Source organism: Halichoeres trimaculatus, unplaced genomic scaffold, assembly GCF_033239565.1.
Source record: "Halichoeres trimaculatus isolate MK-OKI-2021-1 unplaced genomic scaffold, fHalTri1.1 fHalTri1_scaffold_13, whole genome shotgun sequence".
Taxonomy (NCBI): Eukaryota; Metazoa; Chordata; class Actinopteri; order Labriformes; family Labridae; genus Halichoeres; species Halichoeres trimaculatus.
Genome location: NW_027437191.1, coordinates 26,782,860 through 26,810,823, shown reverse-complemented (window position 1 = coordinate 26,810,823; position 27,964 = coordinate 26,782,860). Strand labels below are relative to the sequence as shown.

The 27,964-nt window shown below is 41.4% G+C and overlaps 1 protein-coding gene across 1 annotated transcript in view; it reads left to right on the top strand.

Annotated features, from left to right (window-relative positions):
- Nucleotides 1-573: 573 nt before the first annotated feature.
- Nucleotides 574-27,964, top strand: part of galnt14 (UDP-N-acetyl-alpha-D-galactosamine:polypeptide N-acetylgalactosaminyltransferase 14 (GalNAc-T14)) — a 147,330-nt gene continuing 119,939 nt past the window's right edge. Inside the window, exon 1 of the mRNA XM_074685661.1 lies at nucleotides 574-1,008. Coding sequence (XP_074541762.1) covers nucleotides 841-1,008 — 168 coding nt within the window. The 5' untranslated portion in view covers nucleotides 574-840. The remainder of the gene's footprint in view (nucleotides 1,009-27,964) is intronic.

Genomic DNA, 27,964 nt, shown 5'->3' with positions numbered 1-27,964 from the left:
TTGTACCAAGAAAATTCACAACAGGAATTGATAAGGGAATCGATAAAGAATCAGATCGATAAGCAGAATCGATAAGGGCATCAATATTGACAAAATCTTATCAATTCCCATCCCTAGTCATTAATCCAGCCCTATCCCGTCCATTATGTATAATCATACTTCATATAGTATATCATCGTAAGTCACACAGATAATCTATCTATCTATCTATCTATCTATCTATCTATCTATCTATCTATCTATCTATCTATCTATCTAGATAGCTAAAATTTGTTATGCATTAGGCCTATATATTTTATAACCTATAGCTTTCATAAATGCTATATAAAATATTACACACATTATCAAAATAAACAGTAGGCTATTTGACTAATTATATAGCATAAGATATAAGATCATATGTAATAGCCTAAATCAAACATGTTACTCAAATATCATCTAAATCTGATAAACTATGTTTCACCTGAAGTCCTGTTGCGGCGCACTGAGGTTTGGTAGCCGTGTTTGTCGGCAGGTGGCGCTGCCCACTCTCTCCTACAGACCGTCAGGAGGGTCCAGGACACCCTCAGAGAGACTCACCAATCCGCACACACTCACTCACGCGCGGACGCGTACTCTCACGCACTCACGGCTGTCAGGCGTGCCAGGTGGGCGCTCGAGCCTCTGAGTTTAGAGCGCGCGCTGCAGTCGGTGTTTTACCGTCAGCGGAAACGGGAGACTCGTGTGTGTGCGTGTGTGTGTGTGAGTGAGTGAGTGTGTGTGTTTGTTTGCTCCTCTTTCTAAAATGGGATTCTGACAGCAGAGCAGCTGCGGGCGCCGCCGGCTCCTCCTGACCGGAAAATGAAGCGTCTCTGTCGGAGGCTGGCGGTGGCCGTGGCGGTGCTGGTGTGGCTGGGAGCGCTGGTTTACCTGCTGGTGCTGAGCCGGAGGAAGCTACCGGAGCTCGGTGGAGGAGCAGGAGCCGGTGGAGGAGCAGCAGGAGGAGGCGGAGAGACTCAGAACAAACAGGTGAAGTAGAGATTTCAACACCTTTGTTTACCAGCTGTTTGCTAGATACAAAGAAGTGTGTGTGCACGAGACACTTCAAAGTGTGTGCGCACGAGACACCAAAAAACCAACGTGAGACGCATGGTGGCACTTTGTCTGTGTTTCTCTGTGTGAAAAAGATGCAACCCTCACCTCTGGTCCTAAAGGTCCTAAAGTGTCTGTTAATTTTTGAGTGAAGAATTAGTTTGGCTTTAATGTACAGACTGCTAAAAGAAAGTTTATCATAAAAAACTGGAAGAAAAAAGTTTGAATGTTGAGTGAACAGAGGCAGGAGGTAACTTGAGTCTGACACAAACCAATCCTCTCTGTAAATTACTTTTCAACATTTCTCTTTAGCCCAAACTGACCTCCTTTTTTAACTCAGAGGCTCCTAAATTACAAAAAATCAAATCAGCACTTCCTCTTTGTTCAGAAGCTGGAGGATTAAGTGTTTGAAATTTATTCTTAAAATCACAGAAAAGATGATCAGAACAATTCAAGCCATGAAAGTGAACAGGCTTTTTTACTTTTCAGATGAAACTAACAGTCTACTCACTATGGATTACATGTCAGGAATTCATGGTTCTGTCGAGTTTCCCTGTTTTCATAAAAGAAAAAGGGGGAAAAAAAGAAAAACACTCTTCATATATGTTTGATAAATGTCTGAAAAAATGGAAATAATGAGGTTTTTGTCAAACCATTTCCAATCTTTTGAAAGTAAAGTTAGAGGATGTAAAAATACAGAGTTTGATGAAGCATAAACTACAGATCAGTTGGATTTTAAACCCTGAAATGAGAGTTCTTGTGTATATGAGGACAGATTTATAAAGCTGACAGTGAGACTCTGCTGGATGAGCCAAGACGTCTCTGTTACAGAAAACACGAGGAAGTAATGTGAGGGCACTGTAAGTTATTCCATCATATCTTCTGTCATCTGGAAAAAATCTGCTTTGTTCTGACTTAAAACATAATTTAATCTGAACCATCAGAGATAATCCTCTCCTCTACATCAAAGTTATGTTCTTATTTTCAACCCGTATCAAGAGGCTCCAGGGTTCATGATGTAACACCTTACTTCTTATTTCCTCATATCCTCTGATAATGCTGTTTGTGATCAGCTCTGCTCTTAAACTCGAACATCCTCGCTACAAGCTGGGGTGTAAAATCAGACCGTGGTGGTGGTGGTGGTGGTGGTGACTTCTCCGGAGGTAATCAGGTTTGTTGTAGACCTGACTGGCTTTCTGTCTGTTCACAGTCTGCTCTGCAGGATGTCTGCGATGAAAAAGACCCGCAGTGTGTTAACTGAGGCTGGCAGGATAAATCGTATTGATCTGACCTCTCGCACCTGGTTTTACTGAGCTTCTAACACACACACACGCACACACACTACAAACCCATGATGAGCCCAGAAGGGAAAACTGTGGAACAAGAAAACCTAATGAGGGTTAAATCCTGATTGTATGATCAGACTCTTTCTGCCTGCATGGGTGCAGGATGCTGATAGACGGTAAACAGATGAATTCCTCATCAAAGAATCAAAAGCAGGGTGTGAGATTCAGATTTCCTTGCTCCATTTTTGAGTTCACTTTAAGCAAAGTCCCACTGTGTCATTGTGTTTTAATGGCATGAATTTAATGAATACTAAAAAGGCATTAAGTCATTAATACCTTCTTATAGTGGGAGCCCTGTATTGTGTGCGTGTGTAACAAATGCTGATGTGGAGACAACAGTAAAACGTCTTCATTCTGTAAAGATCTGAGACAATGGTCCTGAATGTCTGTTCTTCATGTTAACATTTGGGGCTCTAATTTCATAGACCACAAGCCCAGGCCGTGCGCCGGCCTTCGCCGCGCGGACAGGGCATGACCGGCACAATTTGCAAGTTTCCTGCAGTGCCAAGAGAGGCGCACTGAAGGCGCAGAGAGGCGCAGAGCTGTGCGTCCACGCCTCCCTCCGCGCAAATGGCAAAGAGGGAGGAGAAAAGTCGTGAGTGGGTTTAACACAGCCGAGCGCTGTTTTCACCAATCAAATGAGAGCCTCTCCTCGCCTTTGAATGCCCTGCGGCCGAGGCGCAGCGTCAGATTGGTCTGACTGATCCCCAGCACCGCGGAGAGTGTGCTGGAAAGACTCGGTAGCGGAGACGGTCAGAGCCGCTGTCCCTGCAGCAGGAGAATGAACAGCAGGGCGCATCGGAGGACACAAAGCACGTCACCGTGTGGGCCAGCTCCCAGGACAGATTTAATCTGTTCCTTTGTCATTGATAGGAGTACAAAATGAAGAGACAGTTACACAGCTGGCTTATCCATTCAGAATACTTTTGATCCACCTGCACTCCTGGTTTGTCATCGCCAAGCAGAGCCTTTGGTGGTGTACTTTATACTCTCCCAGTTTCTCCGCCTCATCCTCCTTACAATAATGTACTCCATCTTTTTAGATCACGTTAAAAATAAAGACTAAAACAGAGACATATGGGAAATCATGGGTAAATCCTGAGTTACATACATTTATTTTGTCTCTTTTTTCTTCGTCTTTTCTCTCCCTCTTTTCTTGGAATTAAATGAAATGAGAGAACCAGATATATACTCAGTATCAGATGTTAAGGCTGTTTATAATTTTATTGTAAGATGTGCATCAAACTTCCAGCTGCCGTCAGGTTAACTTTCCATTATGACAAACGGCTTTAATCTGACATCAGATGTGACGGGACAATAAATATAGATACAAATGTATATGCTGGTTCAGACAGTTACATTAAATAGTGATTGCTGTGATTGTTTATTGCATTAAAATGTGCCTGACACTCTGGAAATCTGCCTCTGAGGCTTTGTTGACATGTGCGCACATGTGTGCCTGTCACCAAATTACTGCTGCGCAGGGTGCGCTCCGCTTTGCGCCGAGGATAGACCAGGTTGGAGCTGGCGAGCTTTCAGCGCACTTTTTTAGGACATGAAATTGTCACTGCGCCAACATGAATCTGCTGACACCTCCCCCTGGCGCACTGTCACACCCATCTCTGTGCAGACGGTCTACCAAATTGTCAAATTGGCAGCACATGGCGGTGCGCAGCACGAAATTAACACTGCGCAGGGTGCGCCAGGCTTGCGCCTCCTGCGCTGCGCCAAGAAATTAGAGCCCTTGGTTTCATTGCATCAAAAAGTGTGTTTTTCTTCCGGATGTGATGAGTCTGATGTGACCATGAGATAATGTCTGAAATAATAATAGCAGATCCTCTGTCAGAGTGTGGGAAAAAAAAGCTTTTAGAGGAGGTTGGCTGGCACTTGCAACACACACACACACACACAGCACCTGTGGTCAGAGCCAGGTGTGTGCTGCTGTCAGGTTTGAGTTTGTAGTGGTTTCAGAGCTGATGTTTTCTCACACTTCCTCCACAGCGTGAGATGAAAACAGAGCAGAGTAACAAGCTTCCAGCACACACCGCTCCAAATCCTACTGCCAAGTTTTCACTGTGCGCTGCAGCAGGAGCGGGAAATCAAAAATGTGAGCCCAGCCTACAACACGTCATATTTCCTATCTGTCCAGACAAAAGCTGGAAAGAATACAGACCAGACATCAAAGACTGAAAACCAATCTAATAATGAAGGATAAGCTGCTGGTCAGAGAAGTGATGCAGTCAGGTGTGCAGGAAAGAAAAGATAAATCCAGACGGACAGGCTCAGAAATATTGAGACGGAAGCAATGCTGTGGTTTTAGAGTTGATGAAAACTGAAAGAGAAGGTTTGAAAAACACAGGTTGAGCTCGATAGAGGAGGATAACCGTGTGTCAACAAAGCTCTTTAAGCATCCATTACTTTAAAAAGATCCACACTTTGTGTTAATCCTGAGTGGGAGGCGTGTTTTTTGAAGAGCTGGATAATTCAGGAATTGGAGCGTAATCTTCCGATGCTTTCATCGTAAGTTTTTGGGATAAGATCCTCGGCTAAATGCCTGAAATATGAAATTTGATCTGTAATTAAAGCTCTTCAGCAGAAGGGCCTGAAACAGCTGCAGTCACTTAGCTAACGAGGAGGAGGAGGAGAAAAAAATACTTGAATTTAGAAGAGTGAGAGAAGAAGAGTATGTGAGTGTATCATTCTTAAGTGCAGAGACACACACTCACATACACACACCTACACACACCTGGACTCATATCTGTGAAAGGTACACACAAACCAACCTAATCTTACAGTTTAAGAGCCACAGTGTGTGGACATGTAGGGGCCCTTATCAAGCAAAGGGGGCGCTATACCATGATCTGATCCGTAGAAACAGGAATTAAACCCTTTCTGATCAGATACAGTCTGCCCACACTGACACACACATGAGGGCAAACACTAACAGTTTTACTTGTGTAGTTTTTATGATGTGCAGAGCAGGAATATGACCATAGACTGTATGAATAATGGACGTAGTCTCCCCAACGTCACATGTCTGTTTCTCTAACAGGTTTTTGAAGCAGGCTGCCACGGCCATATTGGAAGTTTGACCTTACACACTAGCAGGTATAAGGTGCCCACAAGTCACATAAGCTGAGCTGTGCCTCTGATTGGGCAAACTGGTGATCTTAATATCTTCCAAACATCCAAGTAAGAAAAAAATTCACCCCCTGCCTCAAGCGAACACTATAGAAACAGCTGATTTTAGCACTTCAGCATTTTCTCATATTTTTAGACCGTAGGTTGCCGCTTGGATGTGACACAAACAGACTCATTCATCGACGCTCTCTGAAATTGAGCATTGCTTTCTGTCAAACAGACTTAAGAGGAAACAAACATGGCTGGTGATGGCCGGGTCTTAGAGCTGAACCCTGTTAGCTACTCCTCACCTCATTAGTGTTTGTTTGCAGACACAATGAAGAAATGTGTTGTTGCCAATAATCGGTCTGTCTTTATTAACTTTGTGCTTCCTGTTGATTGTCGTCATCATGGCTGTGTGTGTTTTACTTCCTTTTTTAGGGGCAATAGTTTTAGGATGAAACGCAAACAGCGTTTTAGCCAACCTAGAACGCAAACTTTTGAAAATTGCCTCCAGAGTGAATTTTTCCTGAAAGGCTGTACCCACTGTTGCCGTGTAAACAGTCAGCCGGCGTTTTCAGTGGAAATGCTGACGTCATGCTCTGCTTCGCCCAAGGCATACAACACTCTAACAGTATGGTTGTAGTGATCATCATAAACGACAATGTTGTGCATGTGTTGCTGAATCTGCTGACTGTCTTTCAACAAAATGTGCATCTGTTGCTCCCCTCCAGCTATTTTTTTCGCGCTATGTTTTCACTGTATTTTAGCATTTTTGGGTAAAACACCATGTAAACGGGGCCTCAGTTAGCAAGCACCTGACAATCCTAGGGATGGGTACCGAATTAGGTACCTTTATAGGTACCAACCAAATTCACGTAAAATCAAAAGGTACCATGTTTAGGTACCTAAATGCCTAAATGTATCCTTGTGACTGTGAGGGAGGGGAAGAGTACCGTATTTTCCGCACTACAAGGCGCACCTAAAAGCCTTCAGTTTTCTCAAAAGCCAACAGTGCGCCTTATAATCCGATGCGCCTTATATATATGGATCGATATTGATTACGTATTTTCCGCACTATAAGGCGCACTTAAAAGCCTTCAGTTTTCTCAAAAGCCGCGTCAGTCGGAGTAACAGCGGTAAGCAGTGAGAACCTGTAAAGATGAATTCTGTTAAGTGCTAACATTAGCTCACAGGCTGGCCCGGGGTTCTTCTCTTGTTTATTGTTAGAGCAATACAGCGCCCCCCAAAGGTCTGGCATTTGAACTGATCTCTGGAAACAACTTTTATGGACGGCAGAAACGGCTTCGTCTTTACAGCACACTTTTTTTGAAAACGGCACAGAAAACAGTTGGATAGGAAAATTGTGCGGCTCCGTGTGGATGTAGCCTGAGTTTGACTGACTTATTGACTGTTTTGTTGACATTCCCTTTAGCGCAGCTCTATCTAGTGGATGCATAATGCAACCCCAGCCACTACTATAGCTTCTACTCTATGCACCTTATAATGCGGTGCGCCCTATGTATGAAAACAGTTTTCAAATAGGTCATTCATTGAAGGTGCGCCCTATACTCCGAAGCGCCTTGTAGTGTGGAAAATATGGTAGCCAATTTTCCATGCTGCACATATTGAAGAATAAATGAGTTAAAGTGAATATTTTTTGTATATTTTATTATTAAACAAATTGATATTTTTTACCACATACACACAAAAAAGTACAGAAAATTGGTACCGTTGAACAACAGTACCGATTGCCAGGTACCAGGCATCGGTACTATATAATTTCAAACGTGATAAGTACCCATCCTTAGACAATCTGCAAAAAGCAAATATGAATACTGGACATGTTCAGTATTTCAGATCTCTAATGGAGGCGATGATCTTTCATTTGTCTTTGGGAACGCAACATGATTTCTAAACCATCTTTCATACAGAAGCATGCAGACAAACATGCTTCCCAACAAGAGATAAAATAAAGGATTTATTGACAGAGTGATAAAAAGTCTGCCTCATGCACCAATCAGACCTTCTGTTTCTCCCTCCTGCAGAGAACTTGGTTTAACGTTTGGTTATTTGCATGCACTGGCACAACAACACACAGCAGCCACGTTTTTTCCTGATTCTTTCATGCTGTGAAGATAACAGGATTTTCTGTAATTGGGTTGAAAGCTGTGTTATTAAATGCTTCACACACAGTTTTCTGTCATCAGGTTTGTGTTTTTGGACCTCAAGCTGCCCCCTGATAGTTTCTCTACTCATCAGCGAGTTGACCTCTGCAGCAGAGACTTTCAGAGGTCAAAACGATGACCCCCAATCCCAAACTAAAGTTGAGGCGGGGGGCATGCACAAGAAATGAAATCAGAGGTGCTGTTAAGGTTCCTGGAAAAGGCCACAGGAGGAAAATGTGACACTTTGTGGACTATTATCATTAAATTTAATTCCCTCTACCACAGGTGAAGCTAATTGGAAAAGTAAGCTTTTCATGCAGACCCTGAAATATGTGCCTGTGATTATGCACACTTGCATGTAATCAGATGTTGTTTACATGGGCTCTTACCCTCATTACTGGCCTCATTACTCTATAATCACATTATTAATGCGCATGGCATTAGATGTAGCCTGTGGTTTGCTGAACAAGCTGAGGTGTGTGAACACGGAGTGGGCTGTATCTTAGAAGACTTCAGTGGATAAACACTTTTCTGTTCAATCTGATCAGCAGGTGGTTATTTTCTCTCTGGAAAACACTCGGCACACACGAGTTACATGTTTCTGACGTGTGTAAAATTCAGCCTCTTTGGCTCTGAATGTGCGCATTGCATCTGTGTGTGTGTGTGTGTGTGAGTGTAAGCCGGGACAGACGATGTGCGTGTCAGTCAGTCGGCACTACTTGTGAAACTATTCAAATGCAAATGCAGTATTCCCATCCCTCTCAGGATAAGCCTGGTGTTTACCTACGACTGTTTCCTGAACTCGCACACACACACACACACACACACACACAGAAATTTATGCACGATCACACCCTCATCTCCGTGTGCACACAGAAAAAATAATATTCCTTGAGCATATTGGGCAGTACACACATAGACACAGACAGACAGACAGACACACACACACACACACACACACACACACACACACACACACACACACCCACACTCAGGGTCTGCAGAGGGCCTTTGAAGCAGCACGGTTGGAGTGTGGCTGTGTCCCCAGGCAGGTTGGCAGGAGATCTTTGTGGAGTTTTGGCCGTCAGAAGTCCAAACACAAGACGGAACGATCTGTTGGTCTGATGAATCTTGAACAACTAATAGACTGAATAACTGAAGGACGTAAGGACTGAATGGCTGAAGGACTGAGAGCGTGGTCACACTGGTTGTCTGAATTTTGCCGTACTCAAGCATTATTGCCCCTCCTCCCCTGGGCCTTTCCCCTGCCGACCAGTACAGCCTGCAGCCACACTTCTCCAACATGAACCAGACTGAGGCACACTGCATGGCTCACCGACATCATTGTGAAGCGTGGACTCATTAGAGTCTGCACAGTGGGGAACACGGAGAACACTGCTACAACTTCAGTGACTTTTTAGCTTATTTTGGTCTAACCTTCGAACACCCCCACCACTGTATTAAATGACTGTCCAGAGGAGCAGTTTGTCAGTGATTATACGTCATGGATCATTCATCTTGCCTGCGTGCTTGTGCTCGTGCATGAAGTGTACTGCCCTGAAGCACACCTCCCCAAACTCAGCCAGAACAGAGAAGCATATTGTGCCTGAGCATGGCTCACTTGTGAACTGGACTTTAAGATTGCAGAGTGCTTATGCATGGTTCAGATGGCCTTGAATGAGTATAGGACTGAAGGACGACAGGACCGCAGTACTTAAAGTGATACTCTGGGATGGAACAAGTTGGGTCCTATCACAAGGTTTAGGGCAGAAATTACCCCTACAGCAGTGATTTTGTGCAGCAGAAGCCCAGAGCGCTCGCACCAAACACCCCCTCCCTGCTCGTCAGCCGGTTGTAAAGTGTTCATAGTTAATGTGTGTGTGTGTGAGGGTGGGCTACATGTTTTTTGCTGCATTACCAGTTGATAGTGCATAAAAGTTAACATTTCAAAATAACTTATGTAGTCTCTGAAGAATCATTTTGATAGTAAAAATTTGAATATTTCATACTTGAAATAAATATTAACATCAGTAATTCCGTATACTCATTTTTTGCATTTTACCCAAATCTTTAACAGTCTTATCCCACTGTAGAGCATGCAGGTTATTATTTAACATTGGTATCGTTATTGTTGTCGGAACCACAAATGTTGAATGAGTGCATCTCCACCACTTTAAGTTAAAAAGTCCGACAGCTTCCTGGATGAAGCTATTCCTAAGCTGAATGGTCTTGCTCCGAGTGCTCTGCAGCCGTCTGCAACAGGAAAGAGGGTCAAAGAGTGTGTGTGGGATAATGGAGCCTGTCATGATGCAGGTGGCCCTGTTTCAGCACCTGTATCTGTAAAACATCTTTGGTGGTGGGTAAAGTGCTCCTTAGAATCCTCTGGGATACAGGACCAAATGGCTGAGGAACTAAAGCACTGCAGGACAAAAGAACAGAAGAACTAAAGGGGTTGTAGGAATGACTGGCCAAAGATAGAGGTGTGAAAAAATATTAATGAGGCAATATATTGCGACGCTTTGACCTGTGATAAAATATTGATATTTCAACTCTTAATATTAGGGGTGCACAGATCACAATTTTCTGGCCCATGACTGATCTTTAAAAAGCCTGACCTGCCGAGACCGATTTTTATTTTTCATTTTTTATAACTGACAGCATAGACCTTCGAGTTCCAATCATATTTTATTGAAAATCATTGAACAGTACCTGTGAAATAATAAAATCATTATGCTTTAACTTAAAACAACCAATAAAGTGTGAGTTTTAGGTCCAAGAGCAAAAAGCAACAATGGCTGGCTGTCAGACCTTTCTGGAGGTATATGAGATCAGTTTCATATGTAAGGATGGGTTGAACTAGTCCCCAAAATGAAGGAAATTGGCACAGATTGATCGGTGCATGTCTACTTAATATTGATATTTTTGTGAGATTAGGTGAGTTGGAAGTACAATATGTCTTCCACATACTCCGCTGTATGTAGCATATTCCACATATGTTATTCTTAAACTTGTTGAAGTGGATTTTGATGCTGTAAACATCAATTTTATTTCTCTGTTCTTGGGTTGGTCAGTTTAAAATCATTTGAAGTTTAATTTTTACAGTGCAGTAGACTGATAAAATGATAATCATAGTCATGTTTGCGCGATATTAGATTTTTTTTGAGAAGCATTGGTGACACCAAGTAGCATTTATCAGTTTCACCAACTGCACCACTTTGCAACATTAATTCAATGTCACAGTAGTTAAAGTGACAAACTTGATGCACTTTGTGTTTTCGAGTTAAGTGTTTGTATGAAACACTGCATCTGACTTTCTTAAGTTTAAACACAATAAAATAGAAAAGTTGTTTTCGATTAATCAGTTAACTGTGTAGATTATTGCCATATATCACAATATCGCGATATAGTGATATTATTGTTTCATGACCCAAGTATTGTGATGATTTTTGCCAATACTCATCCATAGTTAAAGGCAGTGTTGCCAACTGCTTAGCGTCAGAAGTAGCTATAGGTCCGCCCAAAAGTCGTTAGAAGTCGCCAGATCGTTTTTTTCTGTACGGGGCTGAGCCTGCTGCTGCCTACCTGTCAACTGAGCCGTCCTAGTGCCCGTAGTGCGTAGTGTACAGCTGGCCATGCATGAACGGGGAAAGACAGAAAACAGCGATTTTTTGGAAACTTTTTTTGGTGATCTTGGAGCCGCCGACCACCCAAAAAAGTTGCTAGATTTGTCGCTTGTCGCTTTTCTCTAATTTTGTCGCTGGGGGTCCAGAAAGTCGCTAATAATAGCGACAAAATCGCTAAATTGGCAACACTGGTTAAAGGACTAAAGGTTTTATGGACCAAGGGACCAAATGATTGGGTGACAGAAGGTTTGAATGTCTGTTGATCGTGGTGCAGTCTGTCTCTGTGTGTGATTGACTTGCGACTGGTTCAGGGTGTATCAGGTATAAGCTTCAGCCTACTGACCCTGAACAGGAGAAGCGTTGATGGACAAGCACAAAATCTCCCCCTCAAGGTCCTGTTTTTAAGCCTCATAAATATCTGAGAAAAACATATAAAAATAGGATATAGCAGAGATCTTTAGAGCAAGGAAAAAATAAACATTAAACATAAGAATGTATAAATACATGAAGGAGTTCTAACAAAGTAAAACTAAAGCAGCAAAGCTTCATACTTCTAAATACCAGAGGTAGGTATGAATAGAAAATGGATGGTGGTGGTGTGTTAAAAAAGTTTTGATTAGAGTGGTTCATTTTTCTGCATAATGAAATCTCTTTGCAGCGCTTGCTGAAGTGTTGGGCTGTGCAGGTTGAAATTAATGGAGATAAACTTTAAATATTTTTGAGTTTGATTAAAAAACATGACCAGTTGAATTGGATGAGGTGACATGTCGCGTGGTTTAAATTGAGATGTTTGGGGAGTTATCTTTGTAAGCCTACATGAGTCAGGCTGTGGCAAAGCTTTATCACTGCTTCAGATTGTCTGTCACATTAAGATAAACTCCTGTCATCTGACACAGGCTGGTTGGTGAAAATTAAAGTCACTCTCACCTTCCTCTATCCTTTTCTCTTCCCCTTCCTACAGCACGGCAGAGAGAAAAACAAATCTGACATTTAGAGAGATTGTCCTTTTAAAAAAGCAACAAATACATTTACACAGTTTCTCTTTCTCTCCTACGGATGAGTTCCCTGGTTTCTTCATTGCACCTCCTTTGCTCCTGAATCTTTCCGCCCATGTCTTCATTTCTGTCTTGGTTCTTTCTCTCTACTTCTCTCTCCTTCTTTCTTTCATTTCTCCAGAAAACAAGATCGATGCTCCAATCTGTGTGCTCGCCTTGTGTATCACAACGCCCTATCGCTCCACAATGTCACAACACACACATATGTACACCACACCCTCCACTCTACTACACATTCACACTCACATTTACTCTCTCTCTCACACACACACACTCTCACACACACACACACAGTAGAAATTATTCATTTTTCCCGTCATATGAAATGCAGTTATTGTTCCTTTCTCGTTCGCTCTGCCTATCAGGAGGCATTCACATGGACAAGAGGAGAGGGAAATGAGTTTTCAGAGGCACGATAACCAGCTCCCGGGGAGGGGAGAATAATAATAATAATGTTTTATACCAGGCTCTCTGAACAGAGGGGCCCTCAGGTTGGCTGAATACTCTGGCCTCTGGCAGCGGGGGCCTCATTTGTGAAACACACGGGGGAAATGAACCTGTCTGTGGTTCAACAGCTACACCGGCCGATAAATCTCAAAGTCACCCGTCAGGTTTGCTCTTTGGCAGCGAGCGTCGATCAGATTAGAGACACAAAGAGTCCCCGTGTGGGATTCATGATTTAATAGCTGAGTTTACATCATTCAAAAGGGTTTCACAGATGATTGGTGTCCACATGAGAGCTCGTATATCAGCGCTGACAGTACAAAACCTGAAATTAGCTTTAATTTAGATAGACTTTCGTACCAATACAGCACTTGATACTGTGATTGATATAATATTTAAAACAACACAGAAAGGGTAAATTTCATTCACAGGAACTATTTTTGTTCAAGTTTAAGTCACAATATGAAGTTTTTCTTCATGAAATTTTCAGGAAATGTTCAAAATGTGGCAAAGGAGAAGTGATTAAATTTTAAAGGTGATCCGGATCACCACCTGGATCCAGGACTTTTTTTAAAGGATTCATTATCAATGTGAGATAGGGCTGTTTTCACCATATGTGTTTATAACTCCACAATAAATGGTTGGATTGCTTTGCAAAACAATACAAGACAAGGTCACCATAATTTCTGACAGATGTAAAAGTACGATCCAGATCCTGGCAATATTCTGGATACTAAGATCCAGAATATGAAATATGTACTAGGTCATCAGAATTTTCAACACTGTCAGGAAACAAATTATCACACAAACCTGCAACTAACACCAAATTGTAGCAGACAGTCTGCTGAAAGGGAGTATAACATTAAAGTAGGACTAAAGTGTTGGTGACAATTACAATATGCTTGGCCGAGGTCTGCGCTCTTTGAGTGCTTTTCTAGTTTCCTTTGTCTTCAGATTTGATTATTTGATTATTTGTTGTGTTGGTTTTTGGTTTTTATCAAGTGTTTTTGTCTTATTTTCAGTAGAAAATGTCTTTTGGACTTAATCTGAGCCACATTCACCTAACCAATCCAGAAAAATGTCTCGTTCGAAGTTATTTAAAGACAAAAATGAGGTTTAGATTGCTTGTAGCAAGTTAAAATGGAACCAACGGAACAAGAGAAAAGTTACTTGCGTTAAGACATTAGTCTAGTCTAAAGCAAATTTTAAGCACCTTTTTCTTGTTACAAGCACTTCAAACCTCATTTTTGTCTTTAAACAACTTGAAACAAGACATTTTTCTGGACTGATAAGTTAAATGTGGCTCGAATGGAGTATAGAAAGACAATTGTTATTTATAATAAGACAAAAACACAATATGATTTTAGTTTTTGCAGTATGGCTTTGTTTTTAGTTTGTATTTTCTGCCAGTAGTGTTGATTTGTGGAGTTAAGTAGGGCTGGGTATTGCCAATAACCTGAACATCCAATTTGATTCTACTCAATTCAGTTGGATTCGATTCAATTTGATTTGATTTGATTCGATTCGGTTCAGTTCGATTCAATTGGATTTGGTTTTTTATTCATTAGGTTGCGATTCAAATCAATTCTATATCTTTTCGATATTGATTCGATTCGATTTGATTACATTTGATTCAATTCGATTTGATATTGATTTAAATGCTTTGATTATTGATTTTCATGCCCCATGTAAACAAATGTGGTATGTCACCTCACATTTTGGAGCAATAAAACTACCCAAACGTCAGACTTCAAAGCCAAAAGATCTGACTGTGCGTGTTGGCTTACAAACAACACGCACAGTCCCCCTCATTTGCAAGGTGATGAATCCATTCAGAGAATTTTCCGAAGCGATATTGAATTGGGTGAGAAAATATTTCGATGCATCAATTCATCAATACTTTTACCCACCCCTAGTGTTAAGCTTTTGACAGGTGGTTTAGGTTTTTGGGTTTAGTTTTGGGTTTGTGGTGTTGGTTTGAGGTTCTGCAGGAAGATTCTTCAGTCTGAGGTCAAAGGTCAGCAGACAGTGGGTGGAGCTGAAAGTTCAGATGTTTCTCTGAGGAGACGAGAGATTAGTTCGAAGTCTTCTTTGCCGTCTTTGGTGATTTCTTGTTGTGCTCCTCTGCTGCTTTGCGCTAAATGAACACTCACGCTCATATCACACACAGACAGGCAATCTGCAATCACCGCGCCGGTCCTGCACATTTCTCACAAAAGCACGAGGGAGCATGTTTTTCAGTTTTGCTCCTCATCCCTCGTTTCCTTTATAAATGATTCAGACGATTCGGAGGGAAACAGCTAGAATCAGCATAAACAGAGTTTTTTTAAAGCTGAGGATGGAGCATAATCAGGCATCTTTGACTGAAAGTATATCAGTTTACTGTGTGTGTGTGTGTGTGTGTGTGTGTGTGTGTGTGTGTGTGTGTGTGTGTGTGTGTGTGTGTGTGTGTGTGTGTGTGTGTGTGTAAAATAAACACATACAGTTAAGCGCAGGCATGGAGAGACTGAAAGCTGGTTGCAGTTCCGGAGGGTGTCAATAAATCACAGCTGGACATGAATAAAAATGTGATTATGAAATAAATCAGTGTCATAAGCATCAGTGTGTATGTGTGTGTGTGTAAGTGTGTGAGAGAGAGAGAGAGAGAGAGTTTTCACACACATGAATATAAAGGTACATGGTGTCTTTGTTAAACAGAAGCGTTCATAGAAATGAACTGTCAGTGGCAGGATGTGCAACGCTTCATCACACAACACAATGAGAGAGAGAGAAAGAGACAAAAAGAGAGAAAGACAGGGGGAGAGAAAGACAGAAAGAGAGACAGAGAGACATGTTCCCATGAGTTTAAATAAAGAACTCACTGTCAGCTTTCCTCAGTGAGCAGATCTTTTTAAATGACATGCACACAAAATAACTTTCCTCCACTTGGAGCACAGCTGCTGCTGCCACGGAAAAAGACTTCTGGCAAATGAAGCCATGAAAAAATGTTTAACAGTTCTGTAACGAGAAATGAAAAACTCAAACAGAACAAAAACAGATTGTGTTTGAAAGGAAATGTCACTGTAGGAGTATGTCTGTGCATTATATACAATCAGACCCTCATTCAAACCTGTAACCATGAAATAAAGTATTACATTTGCAGCATTTGATGCATCATTGTATTAGTCAGGACACACTTTGATCTCCTGATGCACTAGAAAAACAATTTGTGTATCAACAGGTAGACTAATAAACAACAGGCTTGGGGATCTTGGGAATTCAGCGACTGAAGTTCTTTAAAACGATGAACAGAAAAAGAGAGCTCACCACCAAAGCATTCAAAGACAAGCTAAGCTAATGTTAGCTGCAGTTACTTCCTGTTCTGCCCAATCTGCTCTGCGATGAATTGACCCTTCACTGCTCCAGCCATAAATCATTGTCCATGTTTTAAATTGAAACACAACATTTAACTTCATATTTATTTGTCATGGTGGGATGAACTGAAGGAAAGCAGTTCATCCATGTTTGCTCTTTGACGTGTCAGCTGAGGAAAGATGATTGATGTTTAACTTTATTTTTTTTTATCTTTTTGTGATCCAAACAGACATTTTCTGACTCTGTTAGTTAGGGCTGGGGGATTATACCAAAAATCAAAATCAGAATCAATTGAACCTTCTGACTCAATTTCAGTTATAGCACGATTAACCCACTGTCACCTCAGTATCTTCTGTAAATATTTTTTTATAATTTAAAACAAGTAACTGAATTGAACATGCACAGATGAGCAATTAAGTTTTATTTAATGAAACAGTGGAATTGAAAACACATCAGCTAGAATGGAAGTGTTTTTTAAAAACAATCAAATTTTCCTAAAAAATGAGAAAATTAAAAAAAAACTTGTCTATTTTGCAAGCAAAATAAATATTTTCAATTCTGTGGTGTTAATGTAGAAAATATCTTCCACCTTATGAAAAAGGTACTCCATTAATCCAACCACAGTCTGATAGAAATTGCATTATCTACAGATGTGAATCATACTTTGTCAGTCTGCTCTCAGTCTGACTAATCTGTTTATATGCATCTCAATAGTCTGATCTCAGTCTGACTAAACTCAGTCTGATTTCTGTAGCTGAATGATTCTTGCAAAAATGTAATTCACATTTTATTTATTTATTTATTTATTTGCTTGAAATTGAGATAACGATTCTCTGGCACAATTTTTTTTCCACAAAATGTTTATTGAACCGATGAACTTTAAGAAAACCAAAAAGATCATTCTAACGGTCATTCATAGGTAGGGTAGAGGGTATTGATAAGATTTTACCTATAGCAATTCTCTTATTGATTCCACCTGTCAATCTGACTCTTCATGGATTCCCTTATCAGTTCTTCTCGTGGATTTCTGTGTACAATAAGTAGCTTTACAGGTTTTTTGTGTCAACATTTTTAGTGAGTTTATAGGTAAATAAATATGAAATTGGTCAATTAATGTAGCTATCTCTTGACTCACATAAATAAAGATAAGTAAAAATCTTTGCTCATGGATTCTAGATCTCTGGACTCTAACAAAAATAAGTAAAAACCACATGACATGCTACATCAATGAATTATTTTGTTGGACGTAATCTACCTAAGTAGGCCACCTGTTGTCTGCTTATGAAGTCAACCATGAGCTTGTAGTTACTTTTCTTCTACCTCCTGTCAGGAAAACATTTACCTGTTAGTACTTTGACATTTGGAGTTGTCAGTATTGTTTACAAAGACTAATGAAAAGTTGAAATTCTGCTTTAAAACTGAAGTTTTATCAATGTATGCAAACTATTAGCCTATCATGCAATTTCCCATATGAATTATCATTGAGCTAGTGCTAAGTTTTCTCTACTGTTTTAGTATATCACAAGTTATTTAACATGTTGAATGTTGCAGTGCTTCTTTGGTAAAACTTAAAGTGGAAAGCCTGAATCAGAGTTATGTTTGGGAAACTGTTGTTTATCTGCTAAGCTAAGCTAGCTGTGGAAGAATGACAATGTAATGGACCCATTTAGAAGGCATTTGTTTACAGTGCAGTCTGTGAAATAAAATATTTAAGAATTGTTCATGTTTAGAATTGAGATCATGTACGTGAGCGAATTCAGACCGCGCACTTACAATGATAAAATCGCTCAGCTGTAATGTCATTGTACTGTTTTTAGCCGAATGGATCGGACAGTGTCATGTGGCTACTTCTTCTTCTGCCGGTTTCCTGGCAGCCTTAATGCTTTGGAACGCCTGGCTGCCTGTTGTGTAACTACACCACCAGTAGTGTACTTTGAGGGGATCGTATATTCGTAGAAGGATAATTACAAGGAGTGAAAAAAAACCCAAAATAATTTACTCAGCAGTTTTAAATGTCAGTTCTTGTTATTTTTCGATTAACTGCCCAGCCCTTCTTTGGGTGGAAGAGCTGAGAATCTGTCTTTATATCTGATCACAGTGAACAGTTTAATGTTAAAAAGAAAGCATCAGGACTGAGAGTTAAACTTCCTGTTTTAAGAGTCTGTATGTCTGCAGCGACCAAACAAAAACCTCAAAATTCTCATGTTTCTAAGGTCATTTAAAATCTTAAAGTTCAGACGTCTATTGGCCGGCTGATTGGCACACATCCTCTCTCCTCATACTTAACTTTGTGAAGCCCACGTGTTCTCACACAGGCTCAAATAATGAGTGTGTGTGGGAGGCAAAGGGAGTGAATAGGCCTGGCTTTGTTCGTGTGTGTGTGTGTGTGTGTGTGTGCTGGTGTGTGTGCTGGTGCGAAAATTGTAATTCTCACCTTGATGCATGTAGGATTAAGCCATCAATCTAGTTTATAGAGAGCCGAGGGTAAAGTGAGGATAAAGTGAGTGAGTGAGAAAAATAACAAGAGAGGGATGAAAAAGAAGAATGTGAGGAACAAAAGTGGGAGAAAGTGAGGTGGAGAGAGAAAAGCAGTGACAGGAAGGAGGAAGGAACAGGGGTAAGGAAGGAGGAGTAAGACTGAGAATAGAGGAGAAGAAGGAGAGTGGGAGGGCGGGACAAAAGGAGAGCGTGATGCAAGAAGAGAAGCAGAGCAAGTAAGAAGAAAATAATGGATTAAAGACAAACAGAGAGGATGGACAGGAAGAGAGGGACCATGAAGAAACACGCACGCATACACACACATTAACACACACACTCACTGAGAACAGCGGAGAGGTGACAGCGAGTAAATGAAGTGGTTTCAAGCAGACAGAGAACAAGCTGTTTTTTCTGTCTTGTTGTTCTTGCTCGATGTGTCGTTTCCTCGCTCAGTGCCGCTTACAGCCAGCTCCTCCTGTCACTGCCTCATGTTAGCACAGGCTGCTATCAACACACACACACACAATGCATGCTGGGCTGAGGAGAGCAGCCACTTAGCAGAAGATGACCTTTAACCTTTCTGAGGTGTGTTGCTGCCCTTTCACCTCACTCTGTCTAATTCCTTGAACTGCTGGATTTCTGAATGTTAGATATAGAGGGATTAATTGTTCATCAACAACGGATGCGCGCCCTACTTGGGTGTAGAAGCACTGTGTAGAATAATGGTTTGTCGACTGACATGGAGAAGTTAACCACCAAAAAACACATTTTTAAACTAAATATCACTTATACGGATGGTAAATGGCTCCCAGGTTTGTGAAATAGTGAGTGGACAGAAGAGATCAGCAAATGGACAGATATTAGGTGGACAGATGTTTTTAGCGGAGAAATCCGGCGTGTACCCAGAGAGCAATTACACACAACTGTCACTCGATGCTCATGACTGCATTATCCATGGACACTTACCAGACGGTGACAGACCAGGATGTAAACATGTGTCAATAAATCAGAAACACTCCCAGACCAAAAAGAGTACACAAACTGCTGAGTCTGAGCCCCGGTTCATAATAAAAGAACCAGAAAACTACGTCCAGAGTTAATTATTTACCTGCAGACATCACTGGTGTTTCAGTGCAAAGTGTGACCCTGTTAACTGGTGACTCTAGGCTGTAAATCACTGATACTGTTGGCTGAGAGTCACCACTTAGCATGGTCGCTATTAACTCCAAAACACCAGTTGCTCCAAACTTGATAGACGTTGCCTCTGTTTTATAATATTATTTCTAAAAACTGGCCACAGAACAACCGTACATTTTGATGCTGATAACAGGTTGAATTTAGTGTTTAAAAAACGCTAACTTGTCTGAATGAATGGAGCTAAACGCTGCTTCTGTGTTCAAGATGCGTGCACATCTTTATGATGACATAGACTGATTATCCCTGTATAATTTTTGGAGCTTTGTTCGAAACATTGTCAGTTCCTGTTCTGCTACAATCTCATATCAATGGCTGAAACGCAAAACCTCCTATCTGCAAAATTTTCGGATTTGCTGCTTTTACTTTTGGTGATGAGAAGACGGAATGCTGCTCACATTCAGTCTGCAATTAATATTGTAACATAGTCTGAAATAAGTGTGTCATGCATTGAGTGTCCTTTACAAAAAGCATTCTGCAAGAAAACTGCATTTTTTTAGTTTTCTCAAAAAAAGTGAAGGCTATTTCAGCCATCGATATGTGGTGTTTGTATGGTTTAGGGCTTGTTTTTGGTGCTCTCTGTAGATCAGCGTTCAGGTAAAATCAGAAAAGTTTCACCATCAGTTTGCAGTGTTTTGGACCATGTTAGCGAACGTCGAAACCACTATATTGGCGTTTTCTCTAGCCAAACAGGAAGTAGTAAATAGCTTAAGCCTGGTACACATTACAGGATTCTCCAAACCTTCACACATTTAGAGACCACACACTTGATGATAACAAAAGACGGATTGCAAAAGATCTCTGTCTTCTGATCTTAAAGTGTGTGGTCTGGAGGACACCACACACTAGCCTATTCTTCAGCAGAGTATCAGCTTCTTCACACTCAATTTTTCAAATTTTGAGTTGTAAACTTGACTTCGGTGTAATGACAGATGAATTGGGAAAAGCAATGATGGTTATTTAAGGCCTATAAAATAAAAAAAATAAATAACACAAGAAAAAGAAAAACAATTATGAAAAATTCATAGGGAAGGCGGGATATGGGCTGAAAGAATAACAATGCGACGTGGTGGTGATTAAAGTTGTCACAAGTATCACAAGTAGATTTCTAACTTCCTCTTCGGTCAGTCAGCTCAGCCTCGCATCTTGACTAACTTTGCTCTGGTTCACGTGACATTACACGCTTTACCTGCTCTGCTCTTCTGGGAGCGCCTCACATACCACAGAATTTTCAATCGCAAATATTAAACATAGTCATACGATCTCTCAATCAGAGGCCTTCCGAGCAGCTCCAACTAGACAAAATCACTCTTAACACACCCCACACCACAGGAAAATTACACACTATGTGATTTGCAGACATCAGACATTCAGGCCTTTTCTGGCTTTGGTCGTAAGGAGTCATAGGGGAGAGATTGGACACAAAACACTGTGTGAACCAGCCTTTAGGTAACTTTGGGAGACTCTGAAAGGGCAGATCAGGGATTATTTAGTCAATTAAACATATGATTTCAGAAGCTTTTTAAGTCAACACCAGAATAAGTTGATACCTTCAATGGATTGTTCATATTGTTATTATCTCAGGCCTGACATGCTGCTCATATTGTCACAGCCAGCTCTGTGGGAAAATGGACTAGTGATTCAGCTGCAACAACAACATTTATTAATGTACGCAGGCTGTTAGGATATGTTGTGTCCAAGCTGTAGCTCAGCCTCCCTCCACTAGCTGGAGCTGTATCTCTGCTGCCATAAAGCTCAAGAGCTCTACTACCTGGATGTAAACAGTCACAGAAACCATATTGTGGTGTGACGTGGTTTGTCAGCAAGTTGATGTATGTAGGGAGATGAAGTTGGTGTTGTTGTTTTGTTGTCATTTTGTTGTAGGTTTTGCTGTGTCGTTGTGTTGCTTCTGTTGTTTTTTATCGGAGTTGTTAGAGTAGTTGTTGATGTGCTGTTGTTGTTGGTGTTTGGGCCGTCAGTTGAGAGTGTTTTCTCTCCATTCAATGTTTATCCTGCTAAAAACAGAAATATGACCGAAGGGTTTAAACACCCCCCCCCCCCCCCCCCCCCCCACACACACACACACACACACACACACACACACAAACACACACACACACACATACATGCACATACACACAAACGCACACAGAACTGTGTTTCCTACTGGCCTTGCTGCTGCTGCTGCTTTGGGCCAATAAAGAAAGGGATTAGATTAAAAACTCTAAACTATTCACACACTTATCAAACACACACACACACACACACTCACACACACACACACACACACACACACACACACACACACACACACACACACACACACACACACACACACACACAAACACATACACACACACAAACACATACACACACACAAACACACACACACACACACCATCGAACAGTTTGCCCTCTCAGTGAAAACACACTCCACAGAAATGTAATCACAACACACACGTTATTATAGTCTTTGCAGCTGTTTGTTTGTGTGTGTGTATGTTTGTGCCTGTGTGTGTGTGTTTGTGCTTGAGCACGTGTGTGTGTGTGTGTGTGTGTGTGTGTGTGTGTGTGTGTGTGTATGTTTGTGCCTGTGTATGTTTGTGCTTGAGCATGTGTGTGTGTGTGTGCGTGCGTGCATGAGCTGAGGACAGTAAAGCAGGAGAGAGGAGGAGACGGGGAGAAATGGAAGAAACGAACGAGCTCATTTTGAATTTTGTCGCTTCCCGTGAGTTTGTTTTTATTCATGGCTTTAGCAGAGGCTGAATTATTGCTCTGCTTCCAGACTGCTTGCAAAGCATCCCTCCAATCACCACACACACACACACACCCATGCATGCACACACAAATACACACAGTCTTAGGCATTTATATTCTCCAGCAGTGCAGGTAGAAGGTTGGATAAACAGTTTCCCGGTCCTCGGTCTGCTGGGACGTATGTATGGATTAGAGAGGGAGAGGCAGCAGTCCCATCCTGCAGAAGCACCAGAAGAAGTGTTTCATATTTGGTTAGGAGACGATTCATTCATCCATCCATCAATTTATTCAGACATCATAAAGCTGAAACCTGAGATGCAGAAGGTGTGTGTCAGCCAGAGGTGAGGTGATGGTTCAGCGTGGCGTTGAAGGAGCTCAGGATGAAGATGGTTGTTTGTATTCAGTCGAGACTTCCAGCTCTGGATTCCTGCCCGGCCCCTGGACGTGCAGACAATGCTGCTGAAAATGCAAATCAAAGCATAAAATGAATTAGACTCTAACTTTGAAAACACAGTTTTTTTTGTCTGAGGGTGGCCCTGAGTGAGGAACAGAGAAAAGCAAGAGAAAAATAAAGATAAAGGGGAAAATCTGTCCCCTCATGAAGTGATGAAGGATTTAGTGAATCAACGTTTACCTGCAGCTAGGGATGTCCTGATCAGATATACTGATTGGTATCAGCGCCTGATATGGCTTTTTTGAAGGATCGGATAGCATCAAAGTTCATTACATGATCGGGACTGATCCAGTTTTAATGCGTTTTCAGCACCTTCAAGCTTTACGGCTGCTGTAAGTCAAACCACTTTGCAAACATGTCCGCTGTGTGGGACTATTTCTCTTTGGAAAGCAACGATAGTAAAACAGCATCTTGCAAGTGAGTGTTCTTCAAGGAGGTGCCAACAGGGCTTATTTACAACAGAATGTATTAAAGTGATACTCCAGGATGGAACAAGTTGGGTCCTATCACACGGTTTAGGGCAGAAATTACCCCTACAGCAGTTTTTTTGTGCAGCAGAAGCCCAGGGCGCTCGCACCAAACACCCCCTCCCTGCTCCTCTGCCGGTTTCCTCTGCACTCAGACGGGGCCATATTTTACTTGACCAAAAACACAAATAAACGGACTCCCACCGAAAAAATCTGATATCGGTCTGCATTCACGCTTTATTTAGAGAATTTTCAGTGCGTTACTGTCGCACAAAAACACCACTAAATAAGGCTCCAGTTCTCATCGTGTCGTAAAACGGCGCTACCTCCGCTGCAGAGCCACAGCTGGCTACGAGGCGCTCGCCACTTGCGCGCGCGGTGTGCCAGATATAGACAAACGCAGGTAGTCTGCCAGGACGAGTTATGCAATAACAACGTAAAGATGAGTGATTATAAGAGCGAGGACGACCTGCCGTTCACTTTGTATTCCAATCCAATATTGTTTATATCTGTTTGTTCGTATCAGGTGTGTCTTTTTGCTCAAATTCTTTCACTCTCCTTGTTTCAAGGAAGATGTCTTCTAATGTTTACTTTTGAGTTCTATTTAATTAATGGTCTTTGAACCGATATAAAATGGAGATATGCCTTTTTATGTTGCTGTTGCACTTTAAGTTGATTTTTGGTTCATTGTTAAATTTTAAAGGAAGGAGATATGCCTAAATATTGCACTTTAAACTGTTTTTCATTAATAACTATGTTATAAAGAAGATATGCCTTGTGCACCACTTTTATATATTTAATTTAATAATTTAAGTGTTTCATAAACGGACAAAACTTATTTATTTATTTTTATTTTTTGCTTTTTGCTAATCCGAAAAATGATACGATCTGTGACTCTTGATCCGAGGAACAATCCGATCCATGAGTTTTGTGATCCGTGGCACCACTACTATTCTCGTGATTTGATTCTGTTGCCATTTTTGAGGTGACGATTTGATTTGAATTGCGGTTCTTCAATATTTCTGATTTTTGTGTTTTTTTAGTTTGCTTTTTTAACTCTGGACCATGTAACAAAGTTACGTGAGGATGATGTCTACGGACTATATCAGGAGCCATATTCTTCCATAAAATGCACATCACATGAGTCAGAGAAAAAAACTTCACCCTCTGCTGGAGAACACTGGTAACTTTATCAAACCCAGTTTATAAACAAAGACTGAAATGAAGAATTTGAATTTGATAAAAACAAAAAAAAACTAAATGAATTTTTGACAAAGGATCCCGATTTTAATATGTCAAAGAAAAAAATCTGACTTTTGTTTTCTTTTCTTCCACCCCTAATATCAGATTAGTATTGGCAAAACATGTCGAGAAAAAATTGGATCGGATTGGAAGTCAAAAATTCTGTATGGGGACATCCTTACCTACAGCTGGAACTTAACGTCTCACATGACTACACTTCAGTTTTCAGATGCACGTTTTAGGGTAAAATCTGCATCTGTACAAGGTAACTTTAGATAACATCTGTTACCTTATCCACACACAGGCAGAGAAGAGCAGCCTCCACAGTTTTTAGCTCAGTGAAACAGAACAGAGCAGCAGAGCGAAAACACAACTCGCATGTTAGATTGAAACACCTACAGCCTCTCTCCTCCACCCCTCTTTCTGTTTCTCCTCTTCTTCTTCTCTTTCTATTCTTTCGTTTTCTGTCTGTTTCTCTTTACTCTCTCTGTCCTCCTCCTCCTCTCATTGCTCCCTCTTTTCTCTCCATGAAGTCCATGAATATGCGATGTGATCCTCTCCTGATCGCCGTGGAGGGACTCTGTCTTCGTTTTTCCGCCTCCGCTGGGCTTAGAAAGGTCAAAGGTCAGGCTGAGCAGTGGAGCTCTGTGTGAAGGTTTAAAGTCTTTGAGCCTCGTGGTGCTGAGGAAACAGAGGGGGAGGAGGAAGAGGAGGCAGCTCAAGGCTGTGTGTACTGATGGTATAGGAACCGTTTTACCTCATCACTTCATAACTTCACCACTTCACCACATTGGCATCTCCACCAGAGATGGATGAAGATTTGAAAATTTCACAGAAAAAAATTCTGCACCATGTGGAAAAGGTTATTCATGTAGCAGTGATATATCAGTGTGTGCGTTTGTATGTGTTTGTTTTTGTGTGTGTGTGTGTGTGTGTGTGTGTGTGTGTGTGTGTGTGTGTGTGTGTGTGTGTGTGTGTGTGTGTGTGTGTGTGTGTGTGTGTGTCAGACAGAGATGTATGAGCTGGAACAGAAAACAATGTAGAAACCAAACAAGCACCGCTGCTGCAGGGAGAGATCTATACACACCTTAATTGATGACAGAACAGTGTGTGTGTGTGTGTGTGTGTGTGTGTGTGTGTGTGTGTGTGTGTGTGTGTGTGTGTGTGTGTGTGTGTGGTATTGACGTAGCTGTGCTCTCTCCAGACCTGAGCTCAATAAGCCCCGACTTTAAACAAACAGAAAGCTTCTCACACAGGAGGAGGAGGAGGATGGAGGAGGAGAAGGAGGAGAAGAAGGAGGAAGAGAGGGAGGTGAAGCAGGAGCACTGTCCAAATTAAGAGTGAGCAGGGATCGTGGAGGAGAAAAATAGGAACATGAAGAAGAAGGAGGAGGAGCCTCTGTTTTTAATCTCAGGTGTGATTTTTTATTTTTTAGACTCTGGACTCAAATAAAGTCTCTCTTGCTTAACACAGAGTCTGGACCAGATCCAGCTCAGTCTGATTTCATCCTGTAGTTTGTAAACAGTCAGGGTGAGCCGTCTGAGACTCAGAGTTTAGTTCCTCCTCAGTTTTATTTGTATGAATTCACAGATTCATTTTCACCCTCCTAAGAAACTGAAGACAGTTTTCTGCAGCTCAAGGTTTCGTCCTTGTCTACTTCTCCTCTTTTGTGAGTGAACTGTGAGTTTTATCTGAGCGGCCGGGTGCAGTCTGTTCCTCTCTGATTAAAGTCTGCAGCGCTGATCAATCGCCTCCTCTTTCTGACTCTCCTCATCTTTGGTTCCTCATCAGCCAACACGACTACAAAGGCCAACCAAACCTCGAAACTCTCCGATGTGGATCTGAAGATCTGAAGTCACAATCTGACAAGACAGTTTCACTTTTTTTTCAGCGTAACGAGAGCGTCAGTCGTGACCTGAGATAAGAGAAGTTTGATAGCTCAGTGTGGCTCAGAAACTAATTGGAAAGCTTCAGATAACAGGATTAGAAACAGGATGTAAATGAGCTGAGTGTAATTAAAACAGTTCCCTTTAAACACAGATCTTTTCTGTCTAATCCACCTTTTCTCTTCTCATCTGTCCTCTGTTTGCTCTAGTCTCTTTCTCTCGTGGTGAAGATGAATATTCATAACCTGTGAGGACTTAGTTTAGTTTTAACCAATGCAGCTAATCCAGCATGTTTCCCTCTCACTGTGTTATCCTCTGTGATAGATATGGGCTCTGAAGATCCTCTTTTACCTGGAGCTGATCTCTAAATCACGCGATGAATCTTCTGTGGCTGTTTTCTCTCATGATAATGAGCTGGAGGTTGACTCGAAGCAGTGAGGACGTCCACGTCATGGACGTTTAGGAGAGGAGGTAACAAACTTCTGTCGAGGATGGGCAGAGTGTTTCAAAGCTCTACACCGGACTGTAATGGAGCTCTGTAGAGGAGTGCTTCAGGGCTCCGCAAAGGAGCCTTGCAGACCTCTACAGAGGAGCATTTCAGAGCTCTACAGAGAAATGTTTCAGATTAATGAAGAGTGTTTTTGGAGCTCTAGAACGATGTGTTTCAGAGCTCAATAGAGAAGTGCTTCAGGACTCTGCAAAAGCTTAACAGACCTCTACAGAAATGCATTTTGAAGCTCTAAAGAGGAATGTTTTAGAGCTCTGTGGGTTACTTTTGTAAAGCTCTACAGAGCAGCATTTAAGAGTTCTACAAAGGATTGTTGAAGAGTTCTGTAGAAATTGAGAATAGAGCTCTGTAAAAAAAACAAGTGCAACAGAGCTCTACTGAGGAGTGTTTCAGAGTTTTGTAAGAGGATCTTAAGGTACTGTACAAAGAAGTGTTCTGAGAGCTTCACAGAGGAGCTTTACAGAGCTCTACAGAGGAGTGTTAATGAGCTTTGTAGAGAAGTGCTCCAGGGCTGTGCAAAGGAGCCTTGCAGACCTATGCAGAGGAGCATTTCAGAGCTCTAGAGAGGAATGTTTCAGATTAAAGAGGAGTGTTTCAGAGCTTTATATTGATGTGTTTCAGAGCTCAATAGAGGAGTGCTTCGGGACTCTACAAAAAGCTTAACAGACCTCTACAGAAGAGCATTTCAAAGCTCTAATGAGGAATTTTATAGAGCTCTGTGGATTACTTTTGTAGAGCTCTACAGAGCAGCATTTAAAAGTTCTACAAAGGATTGTTTAAGAGTTCTGTCGAAAATG